At 41.8% G+C, this 12760-nt stretch overlaps 1 protein-coding gene across 1 annotated transcript in view; it reads right to left on the minus strand.

Moving 5' to 3' along the window:
• The window catches only part of FGGY (FGGY carbohydrate kinase domain containing), a 572506-nt gene that overhangs the window by 122011 nt on the left and 437735 nt on the right, over positions 1–12760 (minus strand). Inside the window, exon 9 of the mRNA XM_044673617.1 lies at positions 11425–11532. Within this exon, the coding sequence (XP_044529552.1) occupies positions 11425–11532 (108 nt within the window). The remainder of the gene's footprint in view (positions 1–11424; positions 11533–12760) is intronic.

Consider the following 12760-nt stretch of genomic DNA (forward strand, 5'->3'; position numbering starts at 1 on the left):
ATACGCTTTATAATTTTATATACATTATATATAAACATATAATAATAAAACATAAAATATGTATTTATATAAAATATGTTTATATATTTTATATACATTATATATAAGCATATGATAATAAAATATATGAAATATGTATTTATATAAAATCTATAATATATTTTATATGTAAAATATATTAAAAACATAAACAAATATAAAAAATAGCATATCAATAGTATCTGTTATTTATTTATTGATTCATTCATTCAGGGATTGGACTACTTGGCTGCTGGCTGCTGAGTACCCTTCCAATCTTGGATTGGATTCTGAGTTGGAGAGGGAAGGAAGGAAATAGGGAGGGAGGAAGGGAGGAGGCAGAGGCAGAGATCAGCAGAGCTATTGATTTTTGCTGAGCTGGTCTCTGCATCCATTAAGTAATTCCTATTAGCTAATGTGTAAGGACAGTGACACACCTTAGTATATGCCGGGAGCTACATCGATTCTGAACCGTACACATTTTATCTCATGATCTGTCCATGACTGCCAGGTACGCTTACCCTTGATAGATTGCAAAATAAACACAAGCTAACAGATAAAACTGGCTCCTAAAAGAAATTGTCAGAAAAAATAAACTCAGAGAATAAATTTAGAGCCATCATTTCCAGAGGGTTGATTTCCTTCTTCTTCAGACATTAATGAACCTGAATGATGCATACCCAGGAAGAAGGGGGAGAAAAGGAATTGGCTAGCAATTTGCTGGGATTCCAAGAAAGCAATTCAATTAAACCTGGGTCTTTTGTCTTTTTCTACTCTAGTCTAACTCACATTAACACTTCAATCTGAGAAAGAATCCAGGACTTAGTAGAGTGCCTGGCCCACACAGTAGGTGCTTTAATAGATATTTATTCATAGTTTTATCCTGTATAACCAGGGTTCTTAACCTGGGGTGGGGGAACTCAAATGAAAAAAAATGATTTTTGATAATTTGATTTTGATCTATCTAATTTCCTTTGCAATTGTATGTATTTTATTTTATCCATTTAAAAGGGATCCATAGATACCGGCCTCCTATCTTTTCCTTATTCCTGACAACAATAAGAAAAATAGTATTTCTTCCCAGTTTGTTTGGTGGGGGTGGGGGTGTGAGTCATAGCATATACTGGCCAGAACATCACAGACCTAAAGCTGGAAGGGAATTTACAGATGAAAAATTTACAGATGAGTTTCAACTCATCCAGGTTCTGTGACTTGTTTGGGATCATCCAGATAGTAAGTGACAGAGCTTGGACGCTGATTCTCTCTTCTACCATCTTGTACTAACAGCTCATTGCTTCTGGTCTATTGCTTTGATCTTCCTTTGAAAGCAGGGCTCTGAGATTTCTTTCCTAGATTTAGCCCACTAAACAGTCCTATGTATAAAGAAATAAGCAACAAAAAACCAAAAGAAACAATGATATAGACCTACACACATATACACATGCACAAATTCTTCAACTGAATAAATACCTTGGAGGCTGGCTGAATTCACAACTATGACAAGTGTGCCTGGGTTTTCCAGTGTGTTTTACAGGCAATGGGACTCTGGCCTGGGATTCAGAAACTCTAGGTTTTGTCACCTCAAAGCACAATAATTAAGAGTCTAGAGAACTTGATATCAGATCCTGCTTCAAACACTTAGCAGATGTATAATCCCAGAGTCGAGTCACTTCACTACCTCTGCCTCAGTTTCCTCATCTGTTGAATAAGAGCAGTGGACACTAAGGCTGCACCTGAGTGTTGACGTGGATCCAGTAATTTAATTTTAATGTTTTGTCACCGTATAAGTTGTTCTCCAGGTTCTGGGCACTTCACTTTGCATCCGTTCACAGAAGTCTCTCTAGGTTTATCTGAACTCATCCTGTTCATCATTCCTTATGGCACAATAGTATTCCATTACACAAGGTGTTCATCCTCTCCCCAAGGGATGGACAACCCCTTAGTTTCCAGTTCTTTGTCACAAAAAGAAGAGCTGCTAAAAATATTGTGGTCCAGGTAGGTCCTTTCCCCTTATCTCTGATCTCTCATAGGTAGTTATTGATGGGGCAAAAGGTATGATAATTGTGTTGCCCTTTGAGCCTAATTCCATATTGTTTATCAGTCTCTCTTCTTTTTTAAACCTTTATCTTCTGCCTTAAAATCCATTCTAAGGACTGGCTCCAAGGCAAAAGAGTAGTAATGTGTAGGCAATGAGGGTTAAGTGACTTACCCAGGGTCACACATTTAGGAAGTATCGGAGGAAGTACTAGATTTGAACCCAGGACCTCTAGACCTGGTTTCCTATTCACTGAAATTCACTTTTGGATCTTTACCAACTTAACCATGTCCTTCCCAAAATTCGGCACCTAGAACTGTTGTGAGGAAGATTAGTTAATAATTAATTAAGTATTAAGGTTGAACCTAACAGGAAGGCTGGAGCATTCCAAGATGGAATGAAAGAGCAGGAAGTAGGTGGCTTGTGCCCTGAGAGAGACTCCATTAGTGGTTGGCAAAAACTGTTGTTAGCCCTGGGAGATCTCAGACCCTGCATCCTGATTTCCCTGGGATCCTGAGTGGTGGTGGCTTTTCAGCAAGAGGACAAGACCTACAGAGCAGCACCAAGAAGAGGAGAAGTTTGGGATCTGGTGGACAGCATCCCAAGCACACTCTTTCTTCTTGGATATCTTGGACCACCTAAGCTTTTGGCATCCTGATCATCTGTGGATTACTGTGAGATCCCCAAAGCCACCCTCAGACCCATTTGCTGTGCTGGTCAAATCTGGCTGGTACCAGGTTTGAGGCCTTCACAGTGACTCCTGCACTGCTCCTTTGGCCCTGTCTGTTTAGATCACTAAGATTAGAGTAGAGAAGTCCTCCCCTTGCCCGTGTGGTTTTGCCCTTTAGGTTTTAAGTATAGAAATCCTTTTCCCACCTTTATTTTAGTTGTACATAATTAAAACCATTAAAACTTTTGCCTTGTCTGTTGGTTTCAAAGTCTCTGGCCTAGGGAGAGCCAGGTGACAGTTGAGACCAACTGCCATTCCTGTGTTAACCCAGTGAACTCTGGTCTATCCTGGTCCCGTCTCTCCTACAACCCAGTGTGTGTACCCACAACCATTTAGATTTTGTTGTGACATCCCTGGTACCTCCATTATCTTTTTCACAGAACTGAATACAAGACACTCAAAGTCCATTTTCAGTTTTAGGTACTAGAGAAGAATCCAGTGGGACTAACATATCTCCCTATTGTGTTGTTGTTGAGTAGTTTCAGTCCTGCTTAACTCTTCATCACCCCATTTGGTTTTTGTGGGGCAAAGATACTGGAGTGGTTTGCCATCTCCTTCTCTGGCTCATTTTGCAGATGAGGAAACTGAGGCAAACAAGATTAAATGACTTCTTCAGAGTCACATAGCTAGTAAGAGTCGGAGGCTGGGTTAGGTCCGGTGCTCTGTCCACTGTACCACCCAGCTGCCCCACCGTCTCCTGAGAGCCAGCCATTACCCCTCTGAATTCAACAGAGGATTGTGTTCGCTGTCTTGGCCCAATATCACCCTGTTGACTCACAGTCTGATACTGACTCACCCGGTGATATTGACTTACAGTGTGAAATTGACAGTATCTCATGGGTGACTCACAGGGTGACTCACAGGGAGCTTGCAGTTCACCCAAACCCCCAGATCGTTTTTGTTTTTAAATCTTCTTTCACAGACATAATCTTACTGAAATGTCACAGATACTTGTGCACCGGGTTTGGTAGATTATGTGATTCTTCTTCATCTTTTTCCTCCCCCAGAATAACTACTATCTTTCCATGTCTCTCTTCTTATGTTATGAAATTGAATTTTTATGGTCAACAACCAATTTGCCAATTCTTTCAGAATCTACTGATATAACTCATGAATGCCAGGTGACTTCCAGGCATTGAGAGCAACCAGATATTCTGTGGCTGTCTTCCTCCTTATACTCAGTTTCTACTCCCTATTTGCCATTTTTGTTCCATCATTTCTAAAGTCCATTTTCCTTTACCAAGCAAACAAACAACTGAACATCTGTGTCTTCTCTTCTTTGTCAGCTATCATTATTCTGATCCATTCAAGGGAAGGTCATTTCTCTTACTAATATGCCTTTCCCCACACCCCACTATAGCCAAATAAACAAATATTCTTTTTACTCTTCCTAGCTGCCCTGACAGCCTCCACTTGTTCTGAGCTTTAGAATTCCTGATGCCATTTTTTCAGGACTTTGCCATGCTCTTATATCTGGCCCCTTATTTCATCTTTTTGGTATATTTGGTCTTTATTCCATTCTGAACATTTCTTTTTAAAATCTAAGTTGGTTGCTAAGTACCTTGAGCATCTACTTCTGACAGTTTTTCTTCCCTTTCTCCTCATTAGAATTGCTTCCCTCTGTGACTTCAGAATTTCATTCTTGAGCATCCCTCATCCCTTTCTGGGCTGTGTGATGTGATGAAACTCATACTCCTCCTTCCTAGTCTGACCCATTGATGCCAGGCAAAAGAAGCCTAAATTCCACATCCCACCAGGCAATCTTTCAATTACTTTAAGGCACTGATTCCCAAAGTGGGCGCTGCTGCCCCCTGGTGGGTGCTGCAATGATCCAGGGAGGCGGTGATGGCCACCTGTGCATTTATCTTTCCTATTAATTAGTATTAAAATTAAAAAAAATTAATTTCCAGGGGGCTAAGTAATATTTTTCTGGAAAGGGGGTGGTAGGCCAAAAAAGTTTGGGAACCCCTGCTTTATGGCATCTGTGACGTCTCTTTGAATTTTCTATTACCCAGGTTAAATGTCACCAATTCTTGACCTAAAGCAACTCATTTTCTTTTGGGATGCCTCTAATGGTTAGCAAGTTGTTGTGGCTGCTTTTGACACAATGGATGGAGTTATCGCTGTGTCTAGGCCAAGGAAAATGAACCGAATTACCTTTATTTTAGTGTTGTGAATGAGAAACGTGTAATAACGATTCAGATAGGCTACTTCAGCCTTGCCTTGCTTTTCTAGTCTGTGAGATTCTATTATTTCCGGAGGAAAGGCTCTGCCCCCCTTGTCTCAATGACAAGGGAATCAATGAGCTTGGCTCTGGGGCTCCGAGGAAGAGGCAGATCAGTGACAGAACTTTCTAAAGGAAGTAGAGCAGCTTCACTGGATTTTAACCACTTCGGTTGGGACGTGGCCTCTGATTCAGGTTCGGCGTCTCGTCTGGAGGCAAGAATGAGCGTGTTCCTTGGTTGGGCGACAGCCATCAGCTCAACAGATAAAGCATCGCTGCCCTGAGTGTTACAGAAGGGCTGATGAATGCCGAGACACGGCACCAAGGACGGGATTGAGCCAGGAGAGGGGAAGGAGGCGATCCACTGGCCAGAGCCATCAATGGCAGCATCTCCGTGATGCCTGCAGTTTCCTGTTTGATAGCGTCTTCCTGACTTGGACTATTGTTGCAGATATGCTGCCTGTCACCCTCCCGGGTGGCCCCTTCATTTTCAGCACACTTTGGCTTTTGGTTTAATCAGGGCCAGCTTGCCATTTCCTCTCTCCTGGGCCTCCCCTTGGCCTCTTCAAAAGGGTTCCTTCCCAAGGGCTTCGTACCCGAATTACCCAAAGGCCCGAGCCCCAGGAGGTAGGGGCTCCATGTATAAAATGGGGAGGAAACAAGCATTCTGCCATCAAAAACACATCGAAGGGGAAAGTAAGAAAGACGACATACGTTTTGGCAAAGAAACAAACAGATGTGAGGACAACCATAAAGGCCCCATATGCAGAGGCTGGCCCGTTTGCCAAAGGACCTGCCTCTCTAAACAGGCAGATGGAATCTGTCCAAAATGCAGGGGAAAACTCGACTTGGGGCTTAACCGAAGGGAGGGAGGAAAGAGGGAAAACTTAAAGGTAATGATTAAATTTCAAAACCAAAATGGACAAAACAGTTCATTTTAAATGGATGAAAGTTTTGTTTATTTTGTTATTTTAATGAACTCAACTCAAACTTATTGTGAACTCCATAAAAGTGTCGCTAATGAACACAACTGTCTTTTCAATCCTTAACTCAGTTGTTTAAACATATGCAAGTAGGTCCCATTTGCCAATTTGTAGAAAGGCCAATTTCTGCATATGGACTTCAGCCTCCTCCGCTTTTTGGAGTTCCCAGAACTTCTTATAGAGGCATCAGCTTATTCTAATGGCACACATGCTCTGTGTACTCCATACGGTGGGCTATAGGATTGCCCTTTTAAAGACAAGAAAACTGAGGAAGCTAGGTGGCCCGGGGGATAGAGGACTTAGCCTGGAGTCAGGAAGACCTGAATTCAAATCTACACCAAAATACTAACTAGATATGTCACCCTGGGCAATTTGCTGAACTTCTTTTTGCCTCAGTTTCCCCATCTGCAAAATGGGAATAAGAACAGTTCCTACCTCCCAAGGTTGTTGTAAGGATTGAATGAGATAATATCTCAGAAGCACTTAGCACAATACCTGGCATATAGTAACCACTTTGTAAAAGCTGTTCCTTTCCTCTTCCTACCCCACATTTTTAGTGACTTGTATAGGGCCACTACAAACCAGTCCTAGCTTTATAGACTCCAAGCCAGCCCTTATCTGACAGCTCATAAACATGTTCAGTTCTACAATAGCAAATGTAATTTAAATTAAAGAGTGGAAGAAGGAGGACTATGCAGGAAACAAAGAACCAAAAACCAGTAGAGACCTGGGTTCTAATCCTGACTTGAAGGTGTAGAGACTGTGTGACTGTGAACAAGTCTCATAACTTGTTTCCTCATTTTAAGAAACGGGCATCCTAGCCCAGAATCACAAAACCTCAAGAGTGAAGAGGGACCCCGAAAGGAGATCCTCCATTCCATCTATCCAGCTGTCTGTCCAGTCTCTGCTTGGACACTTGGATGGAAGAGAGACTCTAAAGGAAATATTTCCTTACATCAAGCTTGAAATCTGCTTCTCTGTGCCCTCCGCCCATGACTCAGATGAGGACAAGTTGAATTCTTGCCTCGGGGAACAGCCCTTCTTCATAGGCTTGGAGATCCCCAAGGATGACTGGCCAGACCCAGGTCCCAGGGTGGAGGGGAGGGAGGGCTCGGTGAACCTTGAAAAGCTCCATCAATGCAGGCTCTGTTTCATATGATGAACAGCCACAACTTTTTTTTTTTTTTTTTTACTTCAAGTAATAGTTTTTATAAGACTCTAGTAAAAGGCGCCAAGGAGTAATACAGTACTTTATGGGAAATTATGGTGGAATGTGACCCATGTCCATGGCAACATATATATGTGTGTGTGTGTATAAACACACACATATATATATGTTTACAGGTTACACACATGATACATGCACATTATATTATTTAATAGAACACATTATGTAATATTATTAATTATTTTAATAATCATTAATTATGTTAATTATATCATTTATAGAATTATACTATAGTATATATAATTATATTAATTAATTATACATTACTTATTATATATATATATAGTTACATGTGTATAATTATATCAATTAATTATAAATGTGTCTGCATGTATAGGACTGAACTTGTAATTTCAGCAGAGCAGAATAAATGCCCCCAAAAGAACTCCTCGTCCACTGTACGTCAGTATCTCCTTTGCAATAATTCTTAAAGAGTTTCCTCAAATTTCAGAGACGGGATTTGAACCCAGGTCTTCCTGACTCAACATTTGGTTCTCTCTCCATGGTGTTATTTTGTCTCTTATTCATTACTAGGCAAGTCATTTAATCTCTTAGTTATTCCTGGGAGACTCTGATGAGCAGAGAAAGGACTGAACTACATGGGTGGAGCATGCATGTAGGCATGCATGTATTAATACATATATAGGTACCCAAGTGTACATTCATGTATATGAACAGGACTGCACAGATATGCAGAATTCACATCTATATGGACTCGTAGAAAGGAGATAGAGAGAGCTCACAGAGGGCAGAGGGGTCACAGATCTCTCCATCTATAAGGACTATCCCCAAAGTCTTAAGGCAATTTTGAGCTTTAACAACTTAAAATTGCCCTAAGATTTTGGGCCACTCACCATTAGTCTTTCCATCCCCAAATGTATCTATATGTCAGGATAGGGACTGGATTTTGGCTTCCCTGGTAGAATCTCAGGTGAATAAACGTCCTCCTCTCATGACAGCTGGCACCTTTTCTGGACCACATCGTTGCTTAGGGCACCGAGAGTGGATGTGAATATGGAAGATGGTGGGTTTTTCACGTCCATAGGAAAACGTCCCCCCTAAAAAGAGAAGGCAAGGAGCCTCTTCATGCTTTCTGGAATGGTGTCTGGGGCTCACTTTAGCTGGATCCAAGATGATTTTATGGAAAAGATAAGATTGGAGCTTTGCATTCAGTCCCGGAGGGATGGCACTGTGCGTGACAGCGGATGGTTGGTCCCATGTCTGGAATCCACAAAGACAGGAATGGAGTAAGGAAGCAGTGAGATGGGGTGGGAGGTTGGCTCTATTGGAAGAGTCCCTGTATGTGGAGGGGGAGCGATAAGAGCTAGCAGAAGAAGCCACCAGCTAGGGAAGGGCCAACTGGAGTTGCTTCTGGAATCCAGTCACGCAGAGGAGAGGGGCTGCCGCAGGGCCCCTGAGAACCTTAAATTAAAATAAACTGACTGGAGAGAAAACAAGCAAACAAACAGAGATAAAGGGTTGATTAGGAGGCAGAAAGAAGAGAACAGATTGTCAAGACCTTAAAAAAGGAGTTGGGCAGCCACAGTATCCTGTGTCATCTATTCTTGCAAGAGAATTAAACCCAAGAGATAGAGTTCCTTATGAAATAAGAGAAAACAACAGAGCAGCAGAGCAGCAAATACCTTTCCCAGGATTCTTTCGTCCAAACTCAGGAACCCATCAGGGATTCCTCTTCCTTCCTCTCTGGAGGATTTGAGATGAAGAATCCTCTCCAATTTGTGTGTGTGTGTGTATGTGTGTGTGTGTGTAGTTCACATGAGGTAATTACGTAAAGTACTTGACAAATTTTTAAACATTATATAAACATCACTTGTCATTATTTAAAAAATAATAAGAGTTATTGCTATCACTAGGTAGTAACTGGACAGAGACTGGAGAAAGGAGGAATGTCTCTGGGCTGAAAATATTAGGCAACCCTCCCAATCTGCCTTGCTCAAAGAAAAGTCCATTCCCAAGAGTCCTTGAGTCTTGGAACTTGGGGCTGGGCACCTTTCTCCCTTCATCTTCTACATTGTTTTTAGCTGTGGAATGACCCTTCCTAGTTTCTGAGTTTATGTCAAAATGATTAACGATGGATCGGGTGTGCTCGGACCCAGTAACGATGATTTCCACTGCCTAAAATGTCACGTGTTTTGGTGTAGTGGCTAAAAAGCTGGTGTTGGAGGAAGGAAGATGTGGCTCTGAGTAAGTCCCACATGGTCACAAACTGACTATGTGACCTTGCTTCTCCATGCTCTGGGCATCTCTCCGAGACTATAACTTGTAGAGAAGTTGCTGACCTGTATAGACAGAGTTACTCAATAGGGGCCCCCTAAATGAGTGAAATCACAATTTCTCTCCCATCTCTATCTCTAAAACAGCCCAGTTAAATGGCATTCAGGTTGGATTTTGAGTCACTAGATTTTGAGAATAATTCTGCTCTTTACTATTGTCAAAAGCACTTTGCCTCTGTTTCCTCATCAGTAAAATGACTAGTCCCACTAAAAGTGGGACTAGAATGTATCTGAGGTTCCTTCCAACTCTAAATCTATGATGTAATCCTGTTAGAGAAGATGAACTTAAATGAATAAACCCATTTAGGAATTTTTGAGAAGTATTTTTTTTAGGAAGGAACATTACTAGTGAGCCACAGCATGATCATGAGTCTTCTTGGTGAAGGAAGATCTCTGATGAAGCCCAAACCCAATATCTACAGAGAGATGCTCTAGAGAGAATCACAAATGGAGGGTGTCAGACCCACAGAAAGGAAGAAGCTCTGCTTCCTCTGTTGCCCCATCACTGGGGGATGTCTTGATTTGCCTGTGAATTGGGTTTAAGTGAGGCTGAGTTGTACAAAGTCATCAGCCTCACTCTCTCAGTCATCAAAATCTGGTGGCAAGAAGTCATGGGTTCCATCTTCCTGGAGGTCTTGAAACAAAGTCGAGATGTCCTCTTCTTGGACGTCTTGTAGAGGAGATTTCTTTTTTGAGTGGAGCTTGGACAGTTGCCTTCTGGGGGTCCCTTTTGAGATTCTGGGATTCCCAGATGCTCTAAATTACCCACCATCCAATGTGGTGGATGTAGAATATTACGGTACAATTAATCTGGCCCAGTTACTACACTGAGGTCAGGAACAGGAAGCTGAGAGTCCAGGAGCAGAAGCAAGGGGGAGGATACCGAGAGGTAATCACCAGGCTAGAGGGTGCCCTCAGAGACTTTCATCCCTCGGTGCCCTTGGCAGCACCTCTTTTTCTCATTTACAAGTTAACCCCTCTTCTTCTAGCTGGGTTTCTCACTCCTTTTCTCTCTCTCTCCTCCCCTGGCTGGGAGCTTCGGCAAATTAGAGCTGCAGATGTGGGTATCATATTCACGCTGGTAGCTGGAAAAGCCACACTCATGATAAGAGACCCAGGCTCATAAATCACCCCTCATTGGCTATTCACCGAAGCCAGCAAAAGCAAAAGCTAATTCTATTGATTTAACTTCCAGTGAAACCTCTTGGGACATGGTACCCGGGTAAAATATGTGTGTAGAGTGGCCGGTTGGGTTTCGTATCCTCTTACAAAGCTACAAGAATCTTCCAGGCATTCCTTTAAGGCTCTTCTTTTAGGGCCTTGTTGTTGTTCACTCGTTTTTCATTTGTGCCCATTTCTTTGTAACTCCATTTGGGGTTTATTTAGCAAAGATCCTAGAGTGGTTTGGCATTTCTTTCTCTAGCTTATTTTATAGATGAAGAAACTGAGGCAAACAGGGTTAAGAAATTTGCCCATGTCTGAAGATAGATTAGAATTCAGGAAGAGGAGTCTTCTTAACTCCAGCTCCAGTGCTCTATCCACTGGGCCACCTTTTGCATAAATGTAATGTAAATGTCATACAATTATGAGAAATAGTCTACTGTAGTGGAAAGAGTCCCAGCTTTGGGATCTGAGGACCTGGGTTCAAATCTTGCCTCAATGACTACCTCCAACATTCCCTGTAGCTCTGAAGCTACAAAGCTAATATTATAAATTTATAATGTAAAATAAATCCATGAATGAATATTCTATATAGGGTAATCTGTGTGGATGTCTTATTTTCCTACTCATGAGCCTCAAGATAGAAACCATTATCTAGACATTTATCTCCTCCACAACTCTATAGAGAACCTGAATATTAGTAGGTGCTTAATCAAATGAATGAAAGAAACCGATCATTCACTGAACTTACCAGTTTTCCAGTAACACTCTGCCCTCCTTCATTGAGCCAAAATCCAGGGACCATTGCTGAGAAGTAGGGGCCCCAAATGCCTGGCACAAAAATGGGGCTTTGGCTGATCTGGAAAGAGAGTGACAAAGCAAATTAATGAGCTGAAAGGTTGGCTTGGTCACATGTCCCAGTTGTTGAAAGAAATCATTTGGTTCTGACTCGGTAGAAAGAACAAAACAACCTATGTGAGTTGGCAAGTGGATAAGGGAGGAGAATAATTGTGGGTTCACATGCTGCTTTTAATCCATGTTGGCTGTGTGACCTTGGGCAAGTCCCTGAATCATTCAATGTCCTAGACCTAAAACTCCCTGAATCTGTCCATTTCGGTCAATTCCTTATCAGCTAATTTGTGGAGACGGATTCCAATAAATGGAGTCCACTCAGATGACAGCATCTGAGGCAAGTCTATCTGTCCAACCCATGATGCCACCTGATTGCCCTCATTTATAAGACACAGGGAGCAACTGCACCCCCAAAAAATCCCAAGATGAGTTAATAGAACATTCAGGAAAAATTAATGATAACTTTGGCTTCAGTGGATGGCAAGCACAGTATGAATCAACAGTAGTACAGAATATACTAAAAATATGGTGGTGATTGTTCTGCTGTTCTTGATCTTGGTCACACAACATCTAGAGTATGGGTCTTGTGTTCCCTTCTAAGGGGTTGCACTTTTGAACAAAGACATGGGTAAAAACTGGATGTGCCAGAGCACCAGAGATCAGGCTGGTGAGAGGGACTGGAGACCATGATATGTGAAGGTTAAATGAAGGAATGAGGGCAGTTGAGCCTGGAAGAACATGGAACACATCCATCTTCAGGTCTTCAAACAGCTGTCATGAATAAAGGGATGAGTTTGGTTCTTCTGAGTTTTAGAGGGGAGAACCAGGAGGAATGGGACATCAAGGTTTAAAAAGAGTTTTTGTTTTTTTTTTTTTTTTTGGTCTGGATGTAGGAAAAACATTCCTAACAATCAGGGCTCTCCCAAAGTGGAATCTAGACTGAGGAGGTATCAGGTATCAGGTTCTTCATGATAGACTTTCAAGAAAAGGCTGGATGAACATTGGTTGGGAATATGGTAGCAGGGATTTCTATTCCACTCTAGGATGGGTGAGTTCAAGGATCACTGAGTGGCTTCAGATTCTTAGATGTCATATACTGTTTGAATGCTCTCAGAGACGTTCTTTCTGTATGATCAAATATTTTCAAAGAAATGGAGAAGGGACATGGTGCCCTTTCTCATAGCCTGTGAGTTAAATGGGAAAACTTGACCCCAAGGGAATGTAGAATAGAAGAA

This window comes from Gracilinanus agilis, chromosome 4 (assembly GCF_016433145.1).
Source record: "Gracilinanus agilis isolate LMUSP501 chromosome 4, AgileGrace, whole genome shotgun sequence".
Taxonomy (NCBI): domain Eukaryota; kingdom Metazoa; phylum Chordata; class Mammalia; order Didelphimorphia; family Didelphidae; genus Gracilinanus; species Gracilinanus agilis.